At 46.0% G+C, this 19,731-nt stretch overlaps 1 protein-coding gene across 7 annotated transcripts in view; it reads left to right on the top strand.

Moving 5' to 3' along the window:
* Positions 1–19,731, top strand: part of CCDC152 (coiled-coil domain containing 152) — an 84,272-nt gene that overhangs the window by 60,035 nt on the left and 4,506 nt on the right. For all 7 annotated transcript variants that reach the window (XM_077285612.1, XM_077285596.1, XM_077285572.1 and 4 more), the window contains one exon: positions 4,502–4,588. In XM_077285612.1, coding sequence (XP_077141727.1) covers positions 4,502–4,588 — 87 coding nt within the window. The remainder of the gene's footprint in view (positions 1–4,501; positions 4,589–19,731) is intronic.

Below are 19,731 nucleotides of genomic sequence, written 5' to 3'. Positions count from 1 at the left end.
CAAACACAAAAAACCAGCTCATAGGGAAGTGGTAACTTGACTGACCGTATACCTGATCCTAGCACAAACAACTAGCAGCAGCCGGGGAACGTACCTACGTTGGTTCTAGACGTCTCGCGCCAGCCGGAGAACTAACTAACCCTTTCAGAGAAAATAAGACCTCTCTTGCCTCAAGAGAAAGGACCCCAAAGTTATAATACAAGCCCCCAACAAATAATAACGGTGAGGTAAGAAGAAATGACAAACGTAAGAATGAACTAGATTTAGCAAAGAGAGGCCCACTGACTAATAGCAGAAAATAGGAAGATGACTTATACGGTCAGCAAAAAACCCTACAAAATATCCACGCTGAATATCCAAGAACCCCCGCACCGACTAACGGTGTGGGGGGAGGATAACAGCCCCCTTGAGCTTCCAGCAAAATCAGGAATCACATTTTAAACAAAACTGGAACAAAATAAGGGAAATTCAAATGCACAAAAATAAGAAAGCAGGACTTAGCTTATCTTGCAAAATCAGGAGACAGGAGAAAACAAGACAAGGTCTGATAACAACGAATCCAGGCACAATACAGAGTCTCCAGGAAGTTTATATAGTCACACCCAGGCCCAAACGAAGCAGGTGAGTGCCAACCTGGGGAAAGACACTCCAAGTGCCATACCGCTAATGACCACAAGAGGGAGCCAAGAACTATAGTTCACAACAAACACCCAAAATACTCGGAGACCACCCGAGCATGTTTGGAAACCCGAGTAACGAATACACTCATTACTATTGCTAACAGAGGCAACTACCTGACTGTTCACACTTTCCTCAGAGTGGTCATGGACAGCTCCTGCCAGCGATTCAGTTGCTCCACATCAACAGAGCAGCTCTTCTTCTTCTGTGCTGATTCTTCTGACCTCCAACGCTGACCTGCTCCTCAACCTCAGATCTCTCCTAATAAAACACAAAACAAGCCGCCCGCTCTCTTTCTCCGACCTGCTTTGTCTGTCTCTGCTTCTCCTAACTGCTAGCGACATATCTCCCAATCCTGGACAACCATATCTCATACCTCCCATTATTACCCCCTTCTATCGCTCCCAACCCAATATAAACACCCTAAATCTTGCCCACCTCAAACCCGTGCTCTTGACGTCCAGCACCCTCTCTCTGGATCACTCTGGAATGCCCGCTCACAACCTCTTTACCTCTCATAATCTTTCCTTCATGGGCCTCACTGAAACATGGCTGACACCCTCTGACACAGCCTCCCCTGCTGCGTTATGTTACTGCGGCCTCCACTTCACCCACACTCCTTGCCCTGGCAACAGACATGGCGGAGGAGTGGGCCTTCTCCTTTCTTCTAACTGCACCTTTAACCCAATCCCACCTCTTCCCTCCCTTATCCTCCCCTCTTTTGAAGTCCACTCTGTCCGCATCTACTCTCCCTCCAACCTCCAAATGACCATCATATACCGACCTCCGGGCCCAACCACTGCCTTTAATTGACCAATTCTCCACCTGGCTTCTTTACTTTCTCTCTGTTGACATTCCCACAATCACCATGTGTGACTTCAACATCCCCATTGACACCCACCAGTCAGCAGCCTCCAAACTCCTGTTCCTTACTTGATCTTTTGGACTTACTCAGTGGTCCTTCTCAGCCACCCACACAGATGGACACACATTAGACCTGGTCTTCACCCGTTTCTGCTCCCTATCTAACTTCACAACCTCCCCTTTCCCTCTATCTTACCACCATGTACTCACTTTATCATCACTGTCCTCCACACCTGTCACCCATGTCCAGCAACATGCGCACCCCCGCAGAAACCTCGCACATCTAGACGCTTGCACACTCTCTGACTCTATTCGGCCACTGTCCTCCATAGCTTCAGTACATGACACAGACACGGTTACTAGTTTCTACAATGCCACTCTTGCATCAGCCATCGACTTGGTCGCCCCTGTCATGCATAGCAGAGTGCGACGAATCAATAGACAACCCTGGCACAGTAACATCACTAAAAATCTTTGGCAAGTATCCAGAATTGCAGAACGGCGTTGGAAGAAAACACATTCGCAAGATGATTTCACTGCACTCAAACAAGCAACACTCGCATTCAAATCAGCTCTCACCTCTGCTAAACAGGCCTACTTTACATCCCTTGAATCTTGCTTATCCCACAACCCCAAACAGTTGTCCAACACTTTTAACTTGCTTCTCCACCCACCACTGCCCCCTACGACTTCCCTAATCTCTGCCGAGGACATTGCCACGCACTTCAAAAATAAGATATACCAAACAAGGCAAGTCTGTTGTCCGACCACCACAACCCCTTTGTATGCCAGACCAATGCCCTAACCCCATAACTTCCCTCTTCAAAATCACTGAAGGACAGCTTGCTCATCTTCTCTCCAAATCATACCTCACCACTTGTGTGTGCACTTGACCGCATCCCATCCCACCTCCTCCCCAACCTCACCATTACACTAATCCCATCCTTAACCTTAATCCCATCTCTTCAATATATCACTAACTTCTGGTACCTTCCCCTCTGCTCTCAAACATGCCACAATCACACCTATCCTCAAAAAGCCATCCCTTGACCCGAGCGCTATGTCCAGCTATCGCCCCATATCTTTGCTCCCATTTGCTTCCAAAGTCCTTGAGCAACACGTCCACGTTGAACTTTCCTCTCACCTTGCATCTATCTCTCTCTTCGACAGCCTACAATCTGGCTTCTGTCCCCACCATTCCACTAAGACTGCCCTGACCAAACTTACGAACAACTTACCGTACTCACAGCCAAAGCTAACAGACAATTCTCTATACTCCTCCTTCTAGACCTGTCCTCTGCCTTCGACACAGTTGACCACTGCCTCCTACTACAGATCCTCTTTTCCTTTGGTGTCAAAGACCTTGCCCTATTTTGGATCTCCTCATACCTTACCAACCGCACATTTAGCGTTTCCTACTCCCACACTACCTCCTCATTTCACCCCCTCTCTGTTGGTGTCCCTCAAGGCTCTGTCCTAGGACACCTTCTCTTCTCAATCTATACCCTTGGCCTGGGACAACTCATAAAGTCCTATGGCTTCCAGTATCATCTATATGCCGATGACATGAGATCTACCTCTCTGGCCCAGATATCACCTCTCTGCTCTCCAGAATCCCAGAGTGTCTATCAGCCATATCCTCCTTCTTCTCCTCTCGCTTCCTCAAACTCAATGTGGACAAATCTGAACTAATTATCTGTCCTCCATCTCGCATACCCTCCCTACCTGATCTATCTATCACAATAAATTAATTCACACTTTCCCCTGCTTCGGAGTAATCCTTGTCTCTGCCCTGTCCTTCAAACCACACATCCAAGCTCTCGCCACCTCCTGTCGCCTCCAGCTCAAAAACATTTCCTGAATCCGTCCTTTCCTTAACCCTCACTCTACCAAAATGCTTGTGCATGCCCTAATCATCTCCCGCCTCGAATATTGCAACATCCTCTTTTGTGGCCTACCCTCTAACACTCTCGCACCCCTCCAGTCCGTCCTTAACTCTGCTGCCCAACTAATTAAAGGGAACCTGTCACCCCCAAAATGGAAGGTGAGCTAAGCCCACCGGCATTAGGGGCTTATCTACAGCATTCTGTAATGTTGTAGATAAGCCCCCGATGTATCCTGAAAGATGAGAAAAAGGTTAGATTATACTGACTGGTCCCGCTGCTGGTCCGGTCCGGGACCTCCCATCTTCTTACGATGATGTCCTCTTCTTGTCTTCACGCTGTGGCTCCAGCGCAGACATACTTTGTCTGCCCTGTTGAGGGCAGAGCAAAGTACTGCAGTGCGCAGGCCCCGGGCCTTTCTGACCTTTCCTGGCGCCTGCGCACTGCAGTACTTTGCTCTACCCTCAACAGGGCAGACAAAGTATGCCTGCGCCGGAGCTGCGACGTGAAGACAAGAAGAGGACGTCATCGTAAGAAGATGGGAGGCCCTGGACCGGACTGCGACACCCACCGCACCGGACCGCCCCTGGGTGAGTATAATCTAACCTCTTTTTCTCATCTTTCAGGTTACATCGGGGCTTATCTACAGCATTACAGAATGCTGTAGATAAGCCCCTGATACCGGTGGGCTTAGCTCACCTTCTATTTTGGGGGTGACAGGTTCCCTTTTAAGCTCTCTCCTTGTTACACTCATGCTTCCCCCTCTTTGCAAATGCCTTCACTGGCTTCCAATTTCCCAAGTTAGCAACTGCGTGCCTGTTAGTTCTTAGGCCCGCATTAAAAAAAATATCTAGTCCTGGATAACTCCCTTACATATCCCTATTTTACAAACAGACATATTGGATTTGGCTAGCCTTGGGCTTAGACTGTGGGAATTAGGGTGCAGTCATGTTGCTTATTTTTTGCAGTGTAGGCATTTCTCTGAAGCACAATTTATTAGACACAGCAATAAAGCATTAATGTTTGTAGTTTATAACTCTTCACTGTATAATTTACAATTTTTTTCATCTTTCCAGTTCAATGCCAAATTAGCGAGAATCCAGAGCAGAAATTCCAAATCATACCCAGATACCAACAGTTTATGTCAGAATATCTACAGAATGGTAAATCTTCATTCATTTCACTATAATGCACAGTATTAAACAACCTAAGGCCGGGTGGTTACAATCTGGAACTAGCAGACCTTTGAATGCAGTGCATGATTGCTGTGTCCAAAGTGCAGCTTTCTATTGATTGCAGGTGAGTCCGCATGTGTTCACTGAACCGTGTGAATTCACCGCGTCAAATACATTCTATTGATTTAGTTTCTCAGAAATTGACATGTTGTGGTCTGGAAAGACGCGCCACATGTCAGTCTCCACAGGTGATCTGTGGACATGGGATTTATTGAAATCCCATCCACTATGCTGTCACATCTGGCCACTGCGACTTTGATGCTGCATAAATACGCAGCGTCAAACTCGCAACAACTCCGGATCGTGGGCACATACCCTCAGGGAAATATTACAGGTCCATCCATACTGACAGATGTGTCAGATATTTCCACACACAAGGACTTGCTCTTACAGGTTGTAGGTGATAACAACTAGATTTGCAAAATCAAATTAAACAATTAAATCTTGGACAAATTTCCAACGTATTAGAGAGCAATTTGCCAGGTCGCAGATGTGGAAGAGTGGACATTAGGTAAATGTTGGATTTTGGAGAGCTAATTTACTGTAGATCGCTGACACTTCAATTTCAAATTTCTTCATACATAGTATGCAGTGGCGTAACTACAAAGTTATGGGCCCCGGTGCGAACTTCCAAATGGGGCCCCCCCCCCTACCCCCCCCTACCCCCCCACCTTCCCCCGCCCCCACAACCCCCCCACCTTCCCCCGCCCCGCTTCCCCTAGATACGCCTCGGACTGTTGCAGGAATCTCCTGCACTGCAACATGGTGTTGGGTGCCAGCACAGCCCGCACAGTGGTATATCCAGCACAGCCCGCACAGTGGTATATACAGCACAGCCCGCACAGGGATATATACAGCACAGCCCGCACAGTGGTATATACAGCAGAGCCCGCACAGTGGTATATACAGCAGAGCCCGCACAGTGGTATATACAGCACAGCCCGCACAGTGGTATATACAGCAGAGCCCGCACAGTGGTATATACAGCACAGCCCGCACAGTGGTATATAGAGCACAGCCCGCAGTGGTATATAGAGCACAGCCCGCACAGTGGTATATAGAGCACAGCCCGCACAGTGGTATATAGAGCACAGCCCGCACAGTGGTATATACAGCAGAGCCCGCACAGTGGTATATAGAGCACAGCCCGCACAGTGGTATATACAGCACAGCCCGCACAGTGGTATATACAGCACAGCCCGCACAGTGTTATATACAGCAGAGCCCGCACAGTGGTATATAGAGCACAGCCCGCACAGTGTTATATACAGCAGAGCCCGCACAGTGGTATATACAGCACAGCCCGCACAGTGTTATATACAGCAGAGCCCGCACAGTGGTATATACAGCAGAGCCCGCACAGGGATATATACAGCAGAGCCCGCACAGGGATATATACAGCACAGCCCCCACAGGGGTATATACAGCAGAGCCCGCACAGGGATATATAGAGCAAAGCCCCCACAGGGGTGTATACAGCAGAGCCCGCACAGGGATATATAGAGCAGAGCCCGCACAGTGGTATATACAGCACAGCCCGCACAGGGATATATACAGCAGAGCCCGCACAGGGATATATACAGCACAGCCCCCACAGGGGTATATACAGCAGAGCCCGCACAGGGATATATAGAGCAAAGCCCCCACAGGGGTGTATACAGCAGAGCCCGCACAGGGATATATAGAGCAAAGCCCACGTCTCATCTCATCCCCCCCCCCCCGATAATGGCCCCACAGTCCGGTTAAAAAGAAAAAAAAAAAAAACTCTCCTCACCTTTCCTTTTGCCCGCGCTGCTCCTGGCGGCTGCAGTCTGCCCAGGACACTGCAGGTGCGCGATGATATGACGTCATCGCGCACCCGCAGTGTACTGTCAGAGGCAGAGCGGGGAATGATGGGAGAGGAAGCGTCAGGTGACGCTCTCTCCTCCCATCATTGCATTGAACTATCCCGGTGTCATAGACGCCGGTATAGTTAAATGCGGCGGCGGCGGCACTGGGGGGGGTTCCAGGGGAGGAACAGTGCAGCGGCCCACTACTGGCATCGGCTCTTCTGGCATTTGCCAGAAGTGCCCGATGGCCAGCCTGGCCCTGCTCAGACCTGCCGGCCCGGGGCCCCTGACCTGCGGGGCCCGGTCGCAATGGCGACCGCTGCGACCGCGGTAGTTACGCCCCTGATAGTATGTGTACTTAAAGGTGTATTGAATAATCTAATTTTAATTAAAGATGAGCTGTCACAGGGTGAAAAGTGGGCAGTTTTTGTTTTTATTTTATTTCTGCTTTTCTCCTAAATATTCTTGTTTTTTTATTTCTTTAAATCCACCGTACAGTTCCAAATATATGAACATTTATTTTTAGTGTGCCCATTTTGCTAATTTTTATGGTCATTGCCAAGGGGGAATTGCTCACAGCATAATTAAGCCGAGCAGCCTAAATACACGGCCCCAAAGAACTGTAACCCGATCCATCAAATTCATAACCAAGAAGCCATTTCTGGATCACACTTTCCTTCAACCCTTCTTTTTAAAGTGTCTGCTTTTTATCCATAAAGTGACCTGCAATACCAAATACAACCTGTGGACAAGAGCGGAGCTGTTTCTCATAGCTAATCTTATATAACTGTCTTTAAGGGGGCAATAAACATACAGTAAATGAATTATGATGATCGTTGCACATGGTAATCGTTATATTTTGCACAATATTAGTCCATGAGCCAAGAACCAAATTTGACGATATCGGTACCAAGCGGAGTGACTAATTCTCTTTGGTATTTTTAGGTAGATGCATGTCTGTAGTTTATTTTTTGATATGATAGCCCTTACATATACGTAGCTTATTAACCCCTTCAGCCCTAGGCCTATTTGTACCCAAGTGCCTAAGCCAATCTGACCTGTGCCACTTCATGGGCTAATAACTTTGGAACGCTTTCACCTATCCAAGCCATTCTGAGATTGTTTTCTCGTGACATATTGTACTTCACGTCAGTGCTAAATGGGAGTCAATATATTTTACCTTTCTATATAAAAAATGCTAAATATTCGGAAATTTTGGAAAAATCGGCAATTTTTTAACTTTGAAATTCTCTGCTTTTTACAAAAATACTGATACCCCCCATAATAGTTATTAATTTACACTCCCCACATGTTTACTTCATATTGGCATCATTTTGAAAATGAAACCTTATTGTTTTACGACGTAATAGGGCTTATAGTTTTATGCGCAATTTTTCACATTTACAGCAAAACCCACTTTTCAAAGGACCAAGTCACTTCTGAAGTCACTTTAAGGGGCTTACATAACAGAAACCACCCATAAATTACCCCATTTTGCAAACTACACCCCTCAAGCTGTTCAAAACTCATTTTTAAAAACTGTTAACCCTTTAGGTGTTCCACAGGAATTTTAGCATGAGCCAAGAACCAAATATGACGATATCGGTACCACCCGGAGTGACTAGATGTAGTATTTGTAACAAAATTTAATCCAAGTTATGTAAATACACACTGAACATGTCATGTGCATATATATATATATATATATATATGTTACTCCATAATATCTTCAACATCGGACTCTGAATCTGACTGTTGTTCTACTGGCTCGTCTTCAGTACCCTTGTTCTGGCATGTCTGTAATCTGCACATGTCTGTGCACTTCAGGCCATTGCTGAGGCAAGTACACTGAGGAAGTTCACATGACCGCACACACTTGCAGGACAGTAGCTGTATAATAGCTTCTGGTGCTGGTGCCCCTTGCATCCACTTGACAACAAGCTTTCCGTCGTTATCTATCATCCAACCGCAGTCTGTTGGGTTTGCAACCCATGGCTGGCTCTGCAGACTTCTCCTCCAGATCGCAGCCTGGTAGTTTGCACGCAGTGCATGCATGAAAAGGCAGTCCTGGCAAGGAGGGAGTTGACTTGACTCTACCACTCCACGTCTGGCACAGAACAGCTGATAACGGAGCCTGTTTACCTCAGTTGTTTGGGTAGTTGGCAGGTACATGTGGCAGGTGATTTCCTGTAACTTCTCAAAAAGTTCGGTAGACACTTCCCATGAACGACCAACTTCCTGAAAGGCATCCTGGTATGTCTTGTTCATCTTCAACTGCTTGAGTGTCGTCATCTTCCCACGGCCAGCGAATGCACTGACGGTGTCACAGCCTGTAAATGCATGCATACCAATCAATGAATCACATACGCTGCCTCCCAATGTTCGGCTCAGAGTGGTGATATCCAGGAATCTTGTCCGGTTCTGTGTACCGCATTTCTGGAACAGGTGGGATGGGATTTTGTGGCACATGCCCAGACACAGGACCATGACATCAGTATCCTCCGAAGTGATGATGACCGACTTGTAACCAGATTCTGCTGCATGAAGAGCATGGAGAAGGAGGCGTGTGTCTGCTTCTTCTTGATTTGACTTAAGGTCAGCAGCCTCTTCCCACTGTTCTTTGGTGATCTTAAAGCAGAGCTGCTCACATGTGACATACAGCTCCTTCTCCTCAAGCTTCTCCCTGTGGTGTTTCGCCTTCCATTCTTCTACCAGAAACTTTATGAGACTTGCCTTGTTGGAGGAACTACTTAGAAGCTTTTTCCACTGCTGGATGTTGTGCCCATGTTGAATGTTCTTGAAATGGATCCCTGTGCCTTCATATCTGTTGACTCTTTCTGTATCTTTGATGGATGTCTCCTTGTAGACGTCAAAGACAATATCAATGCGCTTGCTCTTAGCACCCTCATGGATAGCGCGACTCATTGCTGTGCCTGCTAGCTGGCCAAATGTTGCATTGTTTCCCTTCAGTTTCTGAACCAGGCTCATCCCATCAATGATGGTTGCAGAGGGCTCGGGGATCACTTCTGCAGGACGAGCATTCCTCTCCAACTCCCTTGCGAGGGCAGCCTTGTTGGTCTTGCGGATAGACCCATCACCATTGGCAAGTGCCCATGGCAATGGACCCAGGGGATGAGTCAAGACATCACTCATTTGTAGCTTTCTGTTCTCAGCTACAAGTATCATCTGGCCAAATAGGTTTCTGTCAGCCTTCAAAATTACCTCCTTGCCAAGACCTTGTCTGCGTGTCTTCATTTGGATGTTAGAGAACGTTTTAAGTTTGTTCTTCGTCATCTTGTCATGAAACAATGTAGTTGGCTTATCGGTACCCAAACGCTCATCCTTGAATGTTTGATATGCATCCTCTCCTATACTGTATGCCCCTTGAAGGTCTTTGGCTACATCTGGTGGTGCTACAGTCGCTGTTGACAAACTGATAAGTTCACCATTATGCTCTTTGTTGAAGGGGTTCACCCAACCTGTCTCCAGCAGTTGAACGAAAGATTGGACATCGGCTTCATCTCTTCTAATCCTAGACACCTGTAGGTCTGAATGGCTGAAGTCAGTATATTGTTGGCCTACCAGGGCCCTCAGCTGCCTCAAGTACATACTGCGGTACTCTGATGTCAGGTAGAACCTGGAAACAGCTCCAACTTTGAGGCTGAAGCCTTTTGTGCCCCCTGGTGTCTGGGTGTCTTTGTTGATTGTCTCTTCAATGGTCTGGTCCACAGGAATTCGTCCAAAAGGATTCTTGCTACCGATCTGGACCGAAAAGCCACCTTGCATGAAGTATTCATGGACCTCTGGGTGTTCTATGGGCAGCCGAGACATTGTGGCATAGTAATAGGTTAGGTATCGGGCATAGTTGACCTTGTCATAGGCAAAACACCATGGTATCATCTGTCGGATTGCTCCTAGGTGAAGCATCCAGTTGCCTTCTCTTGAAGCTCGAACCAGGGCCAGCATGGTCTCGACCATGTCCAAGTATGACATCCAGAATGCTGAGAGTTGTTCATTTCTGAGGGTCTCAAGATAAACTTGAAAGAGCTTCAGGGTAAGTGTGCAAGATTCATTATCCAAGAGCTTTTCGAAGGATCCCTGCGACACACTGATGCGAAAGTTTGTGATGTTCTTCAGTGTTTCATCCAGATGGTGAAGGTCCCTTGCATGGTTTTCTTCTAGCCATGGAAGGAAGTTTTTCCATGCAAGCCTCATAAGTGCTTCATAGACCAGCTTGTGTAGTCTCACTGCTCTGTTGTACCTCCGGCCGTCCATCACTCCAGACACTGATCCTTCAGCGATTACACCGGATTCAACACACAGATCTCTAAGGCCTGCATCCTGAAATCTGTTCCCTATGATAGAGAGGAGATTACAGATTGTGTGGAAGACACCCATTCTAATTATAATGTTCTTGAACTTCTCCTGTTTCCAGATAACCTCGGCAGCTTTGGCATAGAGTGCTTGATCAAACACACACACAATTCTGTTAAGCTTCAGGGTCTGCATGATGGCATGTGTTTGCTCCAAGACTTCATTCACAGTGGACATGGCTGTTGCAGGAGCATTGATAGTGGGCAGGTAGCTTACAGTGTCCTGGGCCACTACAATGTCGCTGCGGATTTTTATGTTGAACCCAGTCCAACTGCTGGTGGTCTGATCCTCATGGTCTGACATTCTAGCCAGAAGCCAGATATGGTTTTTGGTTTTTGAATCCTGGACCTCCTTGGTAGTGTTAACATTCGAAGTCTCAATCCTGGGTGGCTCTCCCCGCTGCCCAACATTGTATATCGGTAGCATTAATTCTGTCAGAGTTATGCTTCTTTTCTTCGACTTGGTTACATCTGGCAGGACTTTCTTTGTCACAGAGCATGCAACATTGGACTGAACAGCAATGCCATTGACTCTATGAGATGTACCTGCTCCACTTAGTGTCTCCTCAAGTCTGTCAATGTTATCCCAGGCCAGGGTTGTGAACACACCTGGGTAGATACTTGCTGGCATTGGGATGTCATCCTTTGAACATTCCAACTTCTGGATACAAAGGGCTGTATCGATCTCCTCAGCCATTGAATATGACACACAGTGGCCAAGACGATTCAGAGTTCGAATCAGTTCTGTATTGCCGGTCAAAGACTTAACTGCAAAGGATAGCAGTACGTGCTTTGGTGGCTTTGTCTTTCCATTGGTAACAGCAAAAACCAAGTCACTGCCGAAGGATGTGGCAAGACGTTGAGCTCTTTCACAGGTAGTTTGGCACTCACAATCTCCTGTAAGCAGGGTTTGCAGGAATTGAGTGACTAATGCAGGAACGACATTCTGATCTGTATTGGGAGGCCATGGCTGACTCACATCTTGCTTCTTGATCTCATTCCTTAGCTGCATTGCTGCTTTGGTTACGATATCTCCAGAGTTAGCAGCTCTTGCTTCTTGCAGATCTTTTGTCATGCTGTGTACTTGCCGGACAAGGTCGTCCATTGATAGGCTACATGGATAGACTAGAAGCTTACCTTTCTCATCTGAGAGAAAGCGGAGTGATTCCCCAATCTCTGTTTCAAGTTTTCGTCGAACATGTTTCTTTGTCGATGGTTTCAGTTGGATGATACCACGGGATATCATTAATCTCTCAAGCCTAGATGTGAGGTTTATCATAGGCAGTACTTCTGGGTTTGGGAACAATTTAGTCCTTATATACAAGAAGAGTTCTTCAAGGGCCTCTTTCTCTGCCTCTTCGTAGCGTACTTCCTCGCTTTCGACCTGATTTTCAGCTGCACTAGACCTACAGGCCACTTGGGAATCATCTTTTGTGAATAGTTTGTAGCACGACTTGTGGTAGTGCCCCTCTGCAGCAACAAGGTCTCTGCTAAGTAAACCAAGTATTCTCTGTGTGCCTTTCCTTATCGCTGCTCTGCGGATCGTCTCATCTGCTCGTAGCTCAACACACTGGACAATTGGCTCCCTTGTTTGTTTTCCTTTTAGGTACTTGCTTGACTTCTCACAGAAGATACATACTTTGGCATACACCCTGCTATCACTGGGGGCACCCCTCGGTAGCTTCCTCATGGAGATTTTGCTTGCTGTTTCGACATTGACACCCTTGCCAAGGATAGAATCCAGTGACTTCTTCATTGTAAAGATACTACGACATTTACGGTGATATTGTATGTGTGGTATTTCTCCTTCTTCAAGGCCCTTAGCTGCTACCAGGACTGATTCATGCTGCCTGATCTCTGCAGCCCTAAGCAATGTTTTCCAGGAGTCCAAATCCTTAAGGGACGCCAGATCATCGCTGTCATCATTAGAGCAGTGTATGATACAGTCGATCCGTGATTTCTTCCTTGCTGGTACTTCCATCATGCCGTTAGATAGTCAGTAAACACCTGCAAACACAAAGAAAAACATTAAAATTTTATTTACCGTATTTCCTGGCGTATAAGACGACTTTTTAGCCATGAAAAACATGGCTCCAAGAGGGCGGTTGTCTTATACGCCGAATACAGCCGCCGGGGGGAAAGGCCGCCGCGCAGGGAAGGAGGAGGCAGGGGCCCACCTTCATGAGGCGCTCGTTCTTAGAGCTGGGAGCGCTGGTGCTAGGTGACTGTTCCCCCTCTCTCCACAAGTTCCTTACCAGCAGCAGCACACAGTACAGGACTACAGGACCTGTGGTGATGTCACGGCCATGTGATCAGTCACAAGCCTGGGAGGTGTCAGCCTCTACAGAGGGAGATAGGAGCTCTGCAGAGAAGACCGGAGAGTCCTGTTCAGCACAGAACGTGTATGTGTCAGTGTGTGTGCGTGTGTTGGGGCACCTCAGGGTGTCTTCAAATGTGACATAGCCCCCTAGATTTCTTCCAGTAAAATTTGCACTCCAAAAGTCATTTGGCGCTCCTTCCCTTCCGAGGCCTGCCGTTCCCCAATACTGCAGTGTACGACAACATATCGGGTGTTGTTGTGTTCGGGAGAGATTGGTGAACAAATAGTGGGGTGCATTTTTTGCTGGTACACCTCTTAAAAATAAAAAAATGAGCCTAAAATGACACCTTCATGTAAAAAATGCACTTTTTCCATTTTCTCAACCAAGTGTTTCCAACTACTGTGAAACACTGGTTGGGTCAAAGTGGTCACTATACCCCCTAAAAGATTCCTTGGGGGTGTAGTTTCCAAAATAGGGTCACTTTTTGGGGTTTCCACTGTGGGGGTACCTCAGGCAGCCTTCAAATGTGACATGGCCCCCTAGATTTCTTCCAGTGAATCCGCCACCCAAAAACCACATAGCGCTCCTTCCGTGTTGAGCTGTGCTGTGTGCCCATACTTTAGTTTACGAGTACATGTGGGGTGTTTCTATAAACTGCAGAATTAGGGTAACCAAGTTTGGGTTTGCCGTTAACCCTTGCTAGGTTGCAGGTAAAATTGGATTACAATGTAATATCTGGAAAAAAAATGAAATTTTGAAATTTCGCCTTCATTCTGCTAAAATTCCTGTGGAACACCTAAAGGGTTAACAGTTTTTAAAAATGAGTTTTGAACAGCTTGAGGGGTGTAGTTTGCAAAATGGGGTAATTTATGGGTGGTTTCTGTTATGTAAGCCCCTTAAAGTGACTTCAGAAGTGACTTGGTCCTTTGAAAAGTGGGTTTTGCTGTAAATGTGAAAAATTGCGCATAAAACTATAAGCCCTATTACGTCGTAAAACAATAAGGTTTCATTTTCAAAATGATGCCAATATGAAGTAAACATGTGGGGAGTGTAAATTAATAACTATTATGGGGGGTATCAGTATTTTTGTAAAAAGCAGAGAATTTCAAAGTTAAAAAATTGCCGATTTTTCCAAAATTTCCGAATATTTAGCATTTTTTTATATAGAAAGGTAAAATATATTGACTCCCATTTAGCACTGACGTGAAGTACAATATGTCACGAGAAAACAATCTCAGAATGGCTTGGATAGGTGAAAGCGTTCCAAAGTTATTAGCCCATGAAGTGGCACAGGTCAGATTGGCTTAGGCACTTGGGTACAAATAGGCCTAGGGCTGAAGGGGTTAATAAGCTACGTATATGTAAGGGCTATCATATCAAAAAATAAACTACAGACATGCATCTACCTAAAAATACCAAAGAAAATTAGTCACTCCGGGTGGTACCGATATCTGGCCCGGCTCATGGACTATATGTTCTAATTTTGCATATTAATACTGCTCAGAGGTTAATAATTAATCTATCCCTCATGTATGACTGCAGTAGTTTGGATCTGGGTTTATTTAGAGATGATAGAAAACTCCATTGCCTAGTTTTTACTCCTTTGTTCTAGCTGTGTGTGTGTGTGTTAGCTACGACATAAAAACCTAATTAAAAATTCCTGCACCAGCGACCATCTGCTCTTTGCTGCGGTGACAAGTATTTGCTCATTAAAAATGCTGCGTGATTTATTACATGTCTATTTACCGGATACAGCGACTCGGAAAAACAATTCCATTACTTACCACTAGTGATGGGCGAGTATGCTCGTTACTCGAGTTTCTCCGAGCATGCTCGGGTGGTGTCCGCGTATTTTGGGCGTGCTCGTAGATTATGTTTCAGTCCCCGCAGCTGCATGATTTGCGGCTGTTAGTCAGCCTGAATACATGTGGGGATTCCCTAACAAACAGGCCATCGAAGCATGTGTTCAGGTTGTCTAACAGCTGCAAATCATGCAGCTGCGGGGACTCAAACATAATCTACAAGCACGCCCGAAATATTCAGAGAACACCTGAGCATGCTCGGAAATCTCGAGTAACGAGCACACTCGCTCATCACTACTTACCACCCATTATCCCACTCACCTACACTGTATTGTTTCAGTGCAATTTGGATTCAGCTCGGGGCTCAGTGGTTGGCTGCAGCGTTGGGGTCCTGGGTTCAAATCCCACCAAGGACATCAACTGCAAGGAGTTTGTATGTTCTCCCCGTGTTTGCATGGGTTTCCTCTGGATTCTCCAGTTTCCTCCCACATTCCAAAGACATACTGATAGGGAATCTAGATAGTGAGCTGCAATAGGAGCAGTGCTGATAACGTCTGTAAAGCGCTGTGTTATTAATGGCGCTATATAAGTGAGTAAAATAAAAATACATTTTGATTTTATTATCATAAATCTTCACTTTTGTACAGATCATTTTTTGATAATTTGATATTATGCTTTGTTTCCATGATGATATGGCCACTGGGTGGCGCTGCTTTACTACAGTGTGAACCTTGTCACCCTTACGTCAGTACTCCATACACCAGAGTCGCTGGAAAAGTGGAAAAAATGAAACTGGCAATGAAAAAAGCTGCTCAGACATAATTTCTTATTTTTTAATACTTGCAGTATTTTTTTCTCACTCTTCTCTGTTGAGCGTCCATCTATGCAAAATTGGAGAAACTTTCACGCGGGGCCGGTTTTAGACAAAGTGGAGCCCTGGGCACAAGTTTAAAGTAGGGCCCTAAATGCTCACATATTGCACCATCACAGGGTGTGGGGTTCCTGGGCAACTGCCCAGTGTGCATCCCCTTTAGGCTGGGGTCACACTTGCGACCAGGGCCGGACTGGGACTAAAATTCAGCCCTGGCATTTGAAGTTACACAGGCCCACTTGTCACACGTGACTGTATAATACCTTTGTACACTTGTAGGCAGGGCCGGTTTTAGGCAAAGTGGGGCCCTAGGCAAAGTTTAAAATGGGTCCCCAAATGCTAACATATTGCACATCACACAGAAGCCTTTCTGTTGTATTTACGTGCGCTGAGTTCAGGCCGCTAAACGAGTTTGATCGACAATACTGAAGTTGTTCAACGCTTGTTTCCCGGCCTCTTTCCACCAGCTGAGGAATAATGATGAGACAGAACGATCACTAATAGATCACCATACAGTATCATGTTTTCAGCAGCACATCTACAGTTTACACTGGCAATGTGCTGCTGACAACAAGGCTTTTTGTTCCAGCAAAAACAATCCGAATATGCAGCATTTTACTTGTTTAGTAAAATACACCCCATAGTCCTCCATATATTATAATGTGCTCCATAGTCCTCCATATAGTATAATACACTCCCTATAGTCCTCCATATATTAAAATACACTGCTCAGTCCTCCACATAGTATAATACACTCCTCATAGTCCTCCATATAGCATAATACAATCCTCATAGTCCTCCATATAGCATAATACAATCCTCATAGTGCTCCATATAGTATAATGCACCACCACAGTCATCCATGTAGTACAATTCACTTCCCATAGTATAATGCACCCCATAGTTCTTCATATAGTATAACGTATTCCCCATAGTCCTCGATACAGTATAATGCAGCCCACATATAGTATAATGCAGCCACCCCAGAGTATAATGCAGCCACCCCAGAGTATAATGCAGCCACCCCAGAGTATAATGCAGCCACCCCACAGAGTATAATGCAGCCACCCCAGAGTATGTAACCCCCATAGAATATAATACAGCCCACCTCCCCATAATATATAATGTAGCCCCCCATAGAATATAATGCAGCCCCCCATAGTATATAACGCAGCCTCCCCCATAGAATATAATATACCCCCACAATAGTATATAACACAGCCACATAGTACATAACATGGCCTCCCCCATAGAATATAATATACTCCCCATAGTATATAGCAAAGCCCGCATATTATATAGCACAAACCGCATAGTATACAGCACAGCCTGCATACTATAGCACAGCTCGCGTAGTAGATAACACAGCCCACACAGCAGTATTCAGCACAGACCACACAGTAGTATACAGCACAGACCACACAGTAGTATACAGCACAGCCCATGTAGAAGTATACAGCACAGTCCACACAGTAGTATACAGCACAGCCCACAGAGTAATATATACAGCACAGCCCACAAAGTAATATATACAGCACAGCCCACAAAGTAATATATACAGCACAGCCCACAGAGAACTATATACAGCACAGCCCACAGAGAACTATATACAGCACAGCTCACAGAGAACTATATAAAGCACAGCCCAGAGTACTATATACAGCACAGCCCAGAGTACTATATAAAGCACAGCCCAGAGAGTACTATATACAGCACAGCCCACAGAGTACTATATACAGCACAGCCCACAGAGTACTATATACAGCACAGCCCACAGAGAACTATATACAGCACACAGTAGTATACAGCACAGAGCACAGCCCACAGAGAACTATATACAGCCCACAGTAGTATACAGCACAGAGCACAGCCCACAGAGAACTATATACAGCTCACAGCAGTATACAGCACAGAGCACAGCCCACAGAGAACTATATACAGCCCACAGCAGTATACAGCACAGAGCACAGCCCACAGAGAACTATATACAGCCCACAGTAGTATACAGCACAGAGCACAGCCCACAGAGAACTATATACAGCCCACAGTAGTATACAGCACAGAGCACAGCCCACAGAGAACTATATACAGCCCACAGCAGTATACAGCACAGAGCACAGCCCACAGAGAACTATATACAGCCCACATCTCTTCTCTTCCTCCCCTCACCTCCTCCGAGAATGGCCCCACAGTCCAGAAAAAAAAAAACCTCTCCTCACCTCTCCTCGTGCCCAGCGTTGCTTCCTGGTTCCTGCTCCTGTCTCAGCAGCTGCAGTCTGCCCGGGACACAGCAGGTGCGCGATGATATGACATCATCGCGCACCCGCAGTGTCAGAGGCAGAGCGGGGAATGATGGGAGAGGAGCGTCTGTAGACGCTCTCTCCTCCATCATTGCATTCAACTGTACCGGCGTCTATACGCCGGTATAGTTGAATGCGACGGCGGGGGCGGCGGATTGAGCGGCCCACCACTGGCACCGGCCCTTCTGGCATTTGCCAGAAGTGCCCTATGGCCAGTCCGGCCCTGCTTGCGACTGCAATGCTAGAAACTCACGCAAGTCTCTCGCATCAATACCGGCAGTGTGTGGCTCTATGTATTTCTATGCAGCTGAACGCTCCGGTCCAAACTGCCGCTGGCAATGCCGGGTATTGAGGCGAGACACTAGCATTGCAGTCGCAAGTGTGACCCCGGCCTTGCACTGGCCCTGCTTGCACGTGACACAAGTTTTTCTATTAATATATAAAGAGCGGCTTTAGCTGCGGTGCTGTAGGTGTTTTCGGTTGATCTATTTAGTTTCCATCACTACTGCCTACAACTTTTTACAAAACTGATCCATTGGTGCAGAACGGAGTCCGCAGTGACACAGCAATGGTCTACATCTGGTGTTCTAGTGCTTTACATTAAAGGGCTAGTCCAGGGCTTACAAACTGGTGACCTATCCATAGGATACATTGACACCCATGAGTTCCGTATGTGCTTTATGGGGTATTCACCATGATGATGACAACCTGTAAAATAAATACCGTACGTTTTTCATTCACTCATTCATTCAGTCAATAATGTACTTCGTTCCAAGAAAGAGATGAATCATAAAAAAGATTACACTTGACAGGAAAGGACATTTTGCAAGCACTGAGGAACTTCTGAATTTGTTACAAATGTTCTTCAATTTGAGCAGAAATGGAGAAATTAGCATAAAAACACGTCAGATCACAGAGTGATCATAAATCAGAGTTTAGTTAAATAGAAGCTACAGAATTTAATCTTTTTTAATAAATCAATAGTAAAGTGAAAATGAGAAAACTATTTTATTACTTCTCAACCACTTCTTTCTTGAACTGATCATTCACTGTCAAAAACTACTGAAATCTGTCCACAGACTAGAATTCTGCCACCTACTATTGTGGGTAGCAATCCTAACAGTCAGTATTGACCCTTTAACGAGCCTTGCCACTTGATATAGGATGAAAAAGCAAACCATGCACTGCATTTGCAGACGTGTTTTGCACTCCTTTCCCCTCATCGGGGCAAAGTACATAGCCTGATTTGGCTGAGAGGCCTCTGCCTGGTGGTCTAAGAGGGAACATTTCTCTTTGTGGGCACGTGTAAATCATGCTGCTTGGCACTGTCTCCCAAGGAGAAATGTTACTTAATCAAGTCATAACTCCTTCTTTGCACACTGAGGGGTAAATACTCCAAACTTCGTGTCTGGAAATGGAGTGTATGGTTTGACTTTTTAACCTAATTTATGTGGCAAGACTTGCTAAGAGGTCAATATTGACTTTTAGAATTGCTACCATTATAGGTGGCACTAGAGTTTCTGTTCTGTTCCTATTTGAAGAAGATATTTGCATATTGACTTTCCGGGAGGATTG

This window comes from Ranitomeya variabilis, chromosome 1, assembly GCF_051348905.1.
Source record: "Ranitomeya variabilis isolate aRanVar5 chromosome 1, aRanVar5.hap1, whole genome shotgun sequence".
Classification (NCBI taxonomy): Eukaryota; Metazoa; Chordata; class Amphibia; order Anura; family Dendrobatidae; genus Ranitomeya; species Ranitomeya variabilis.
This window is presented reverse-complemented; position numbering and strand designations above follow the sequence as displayed.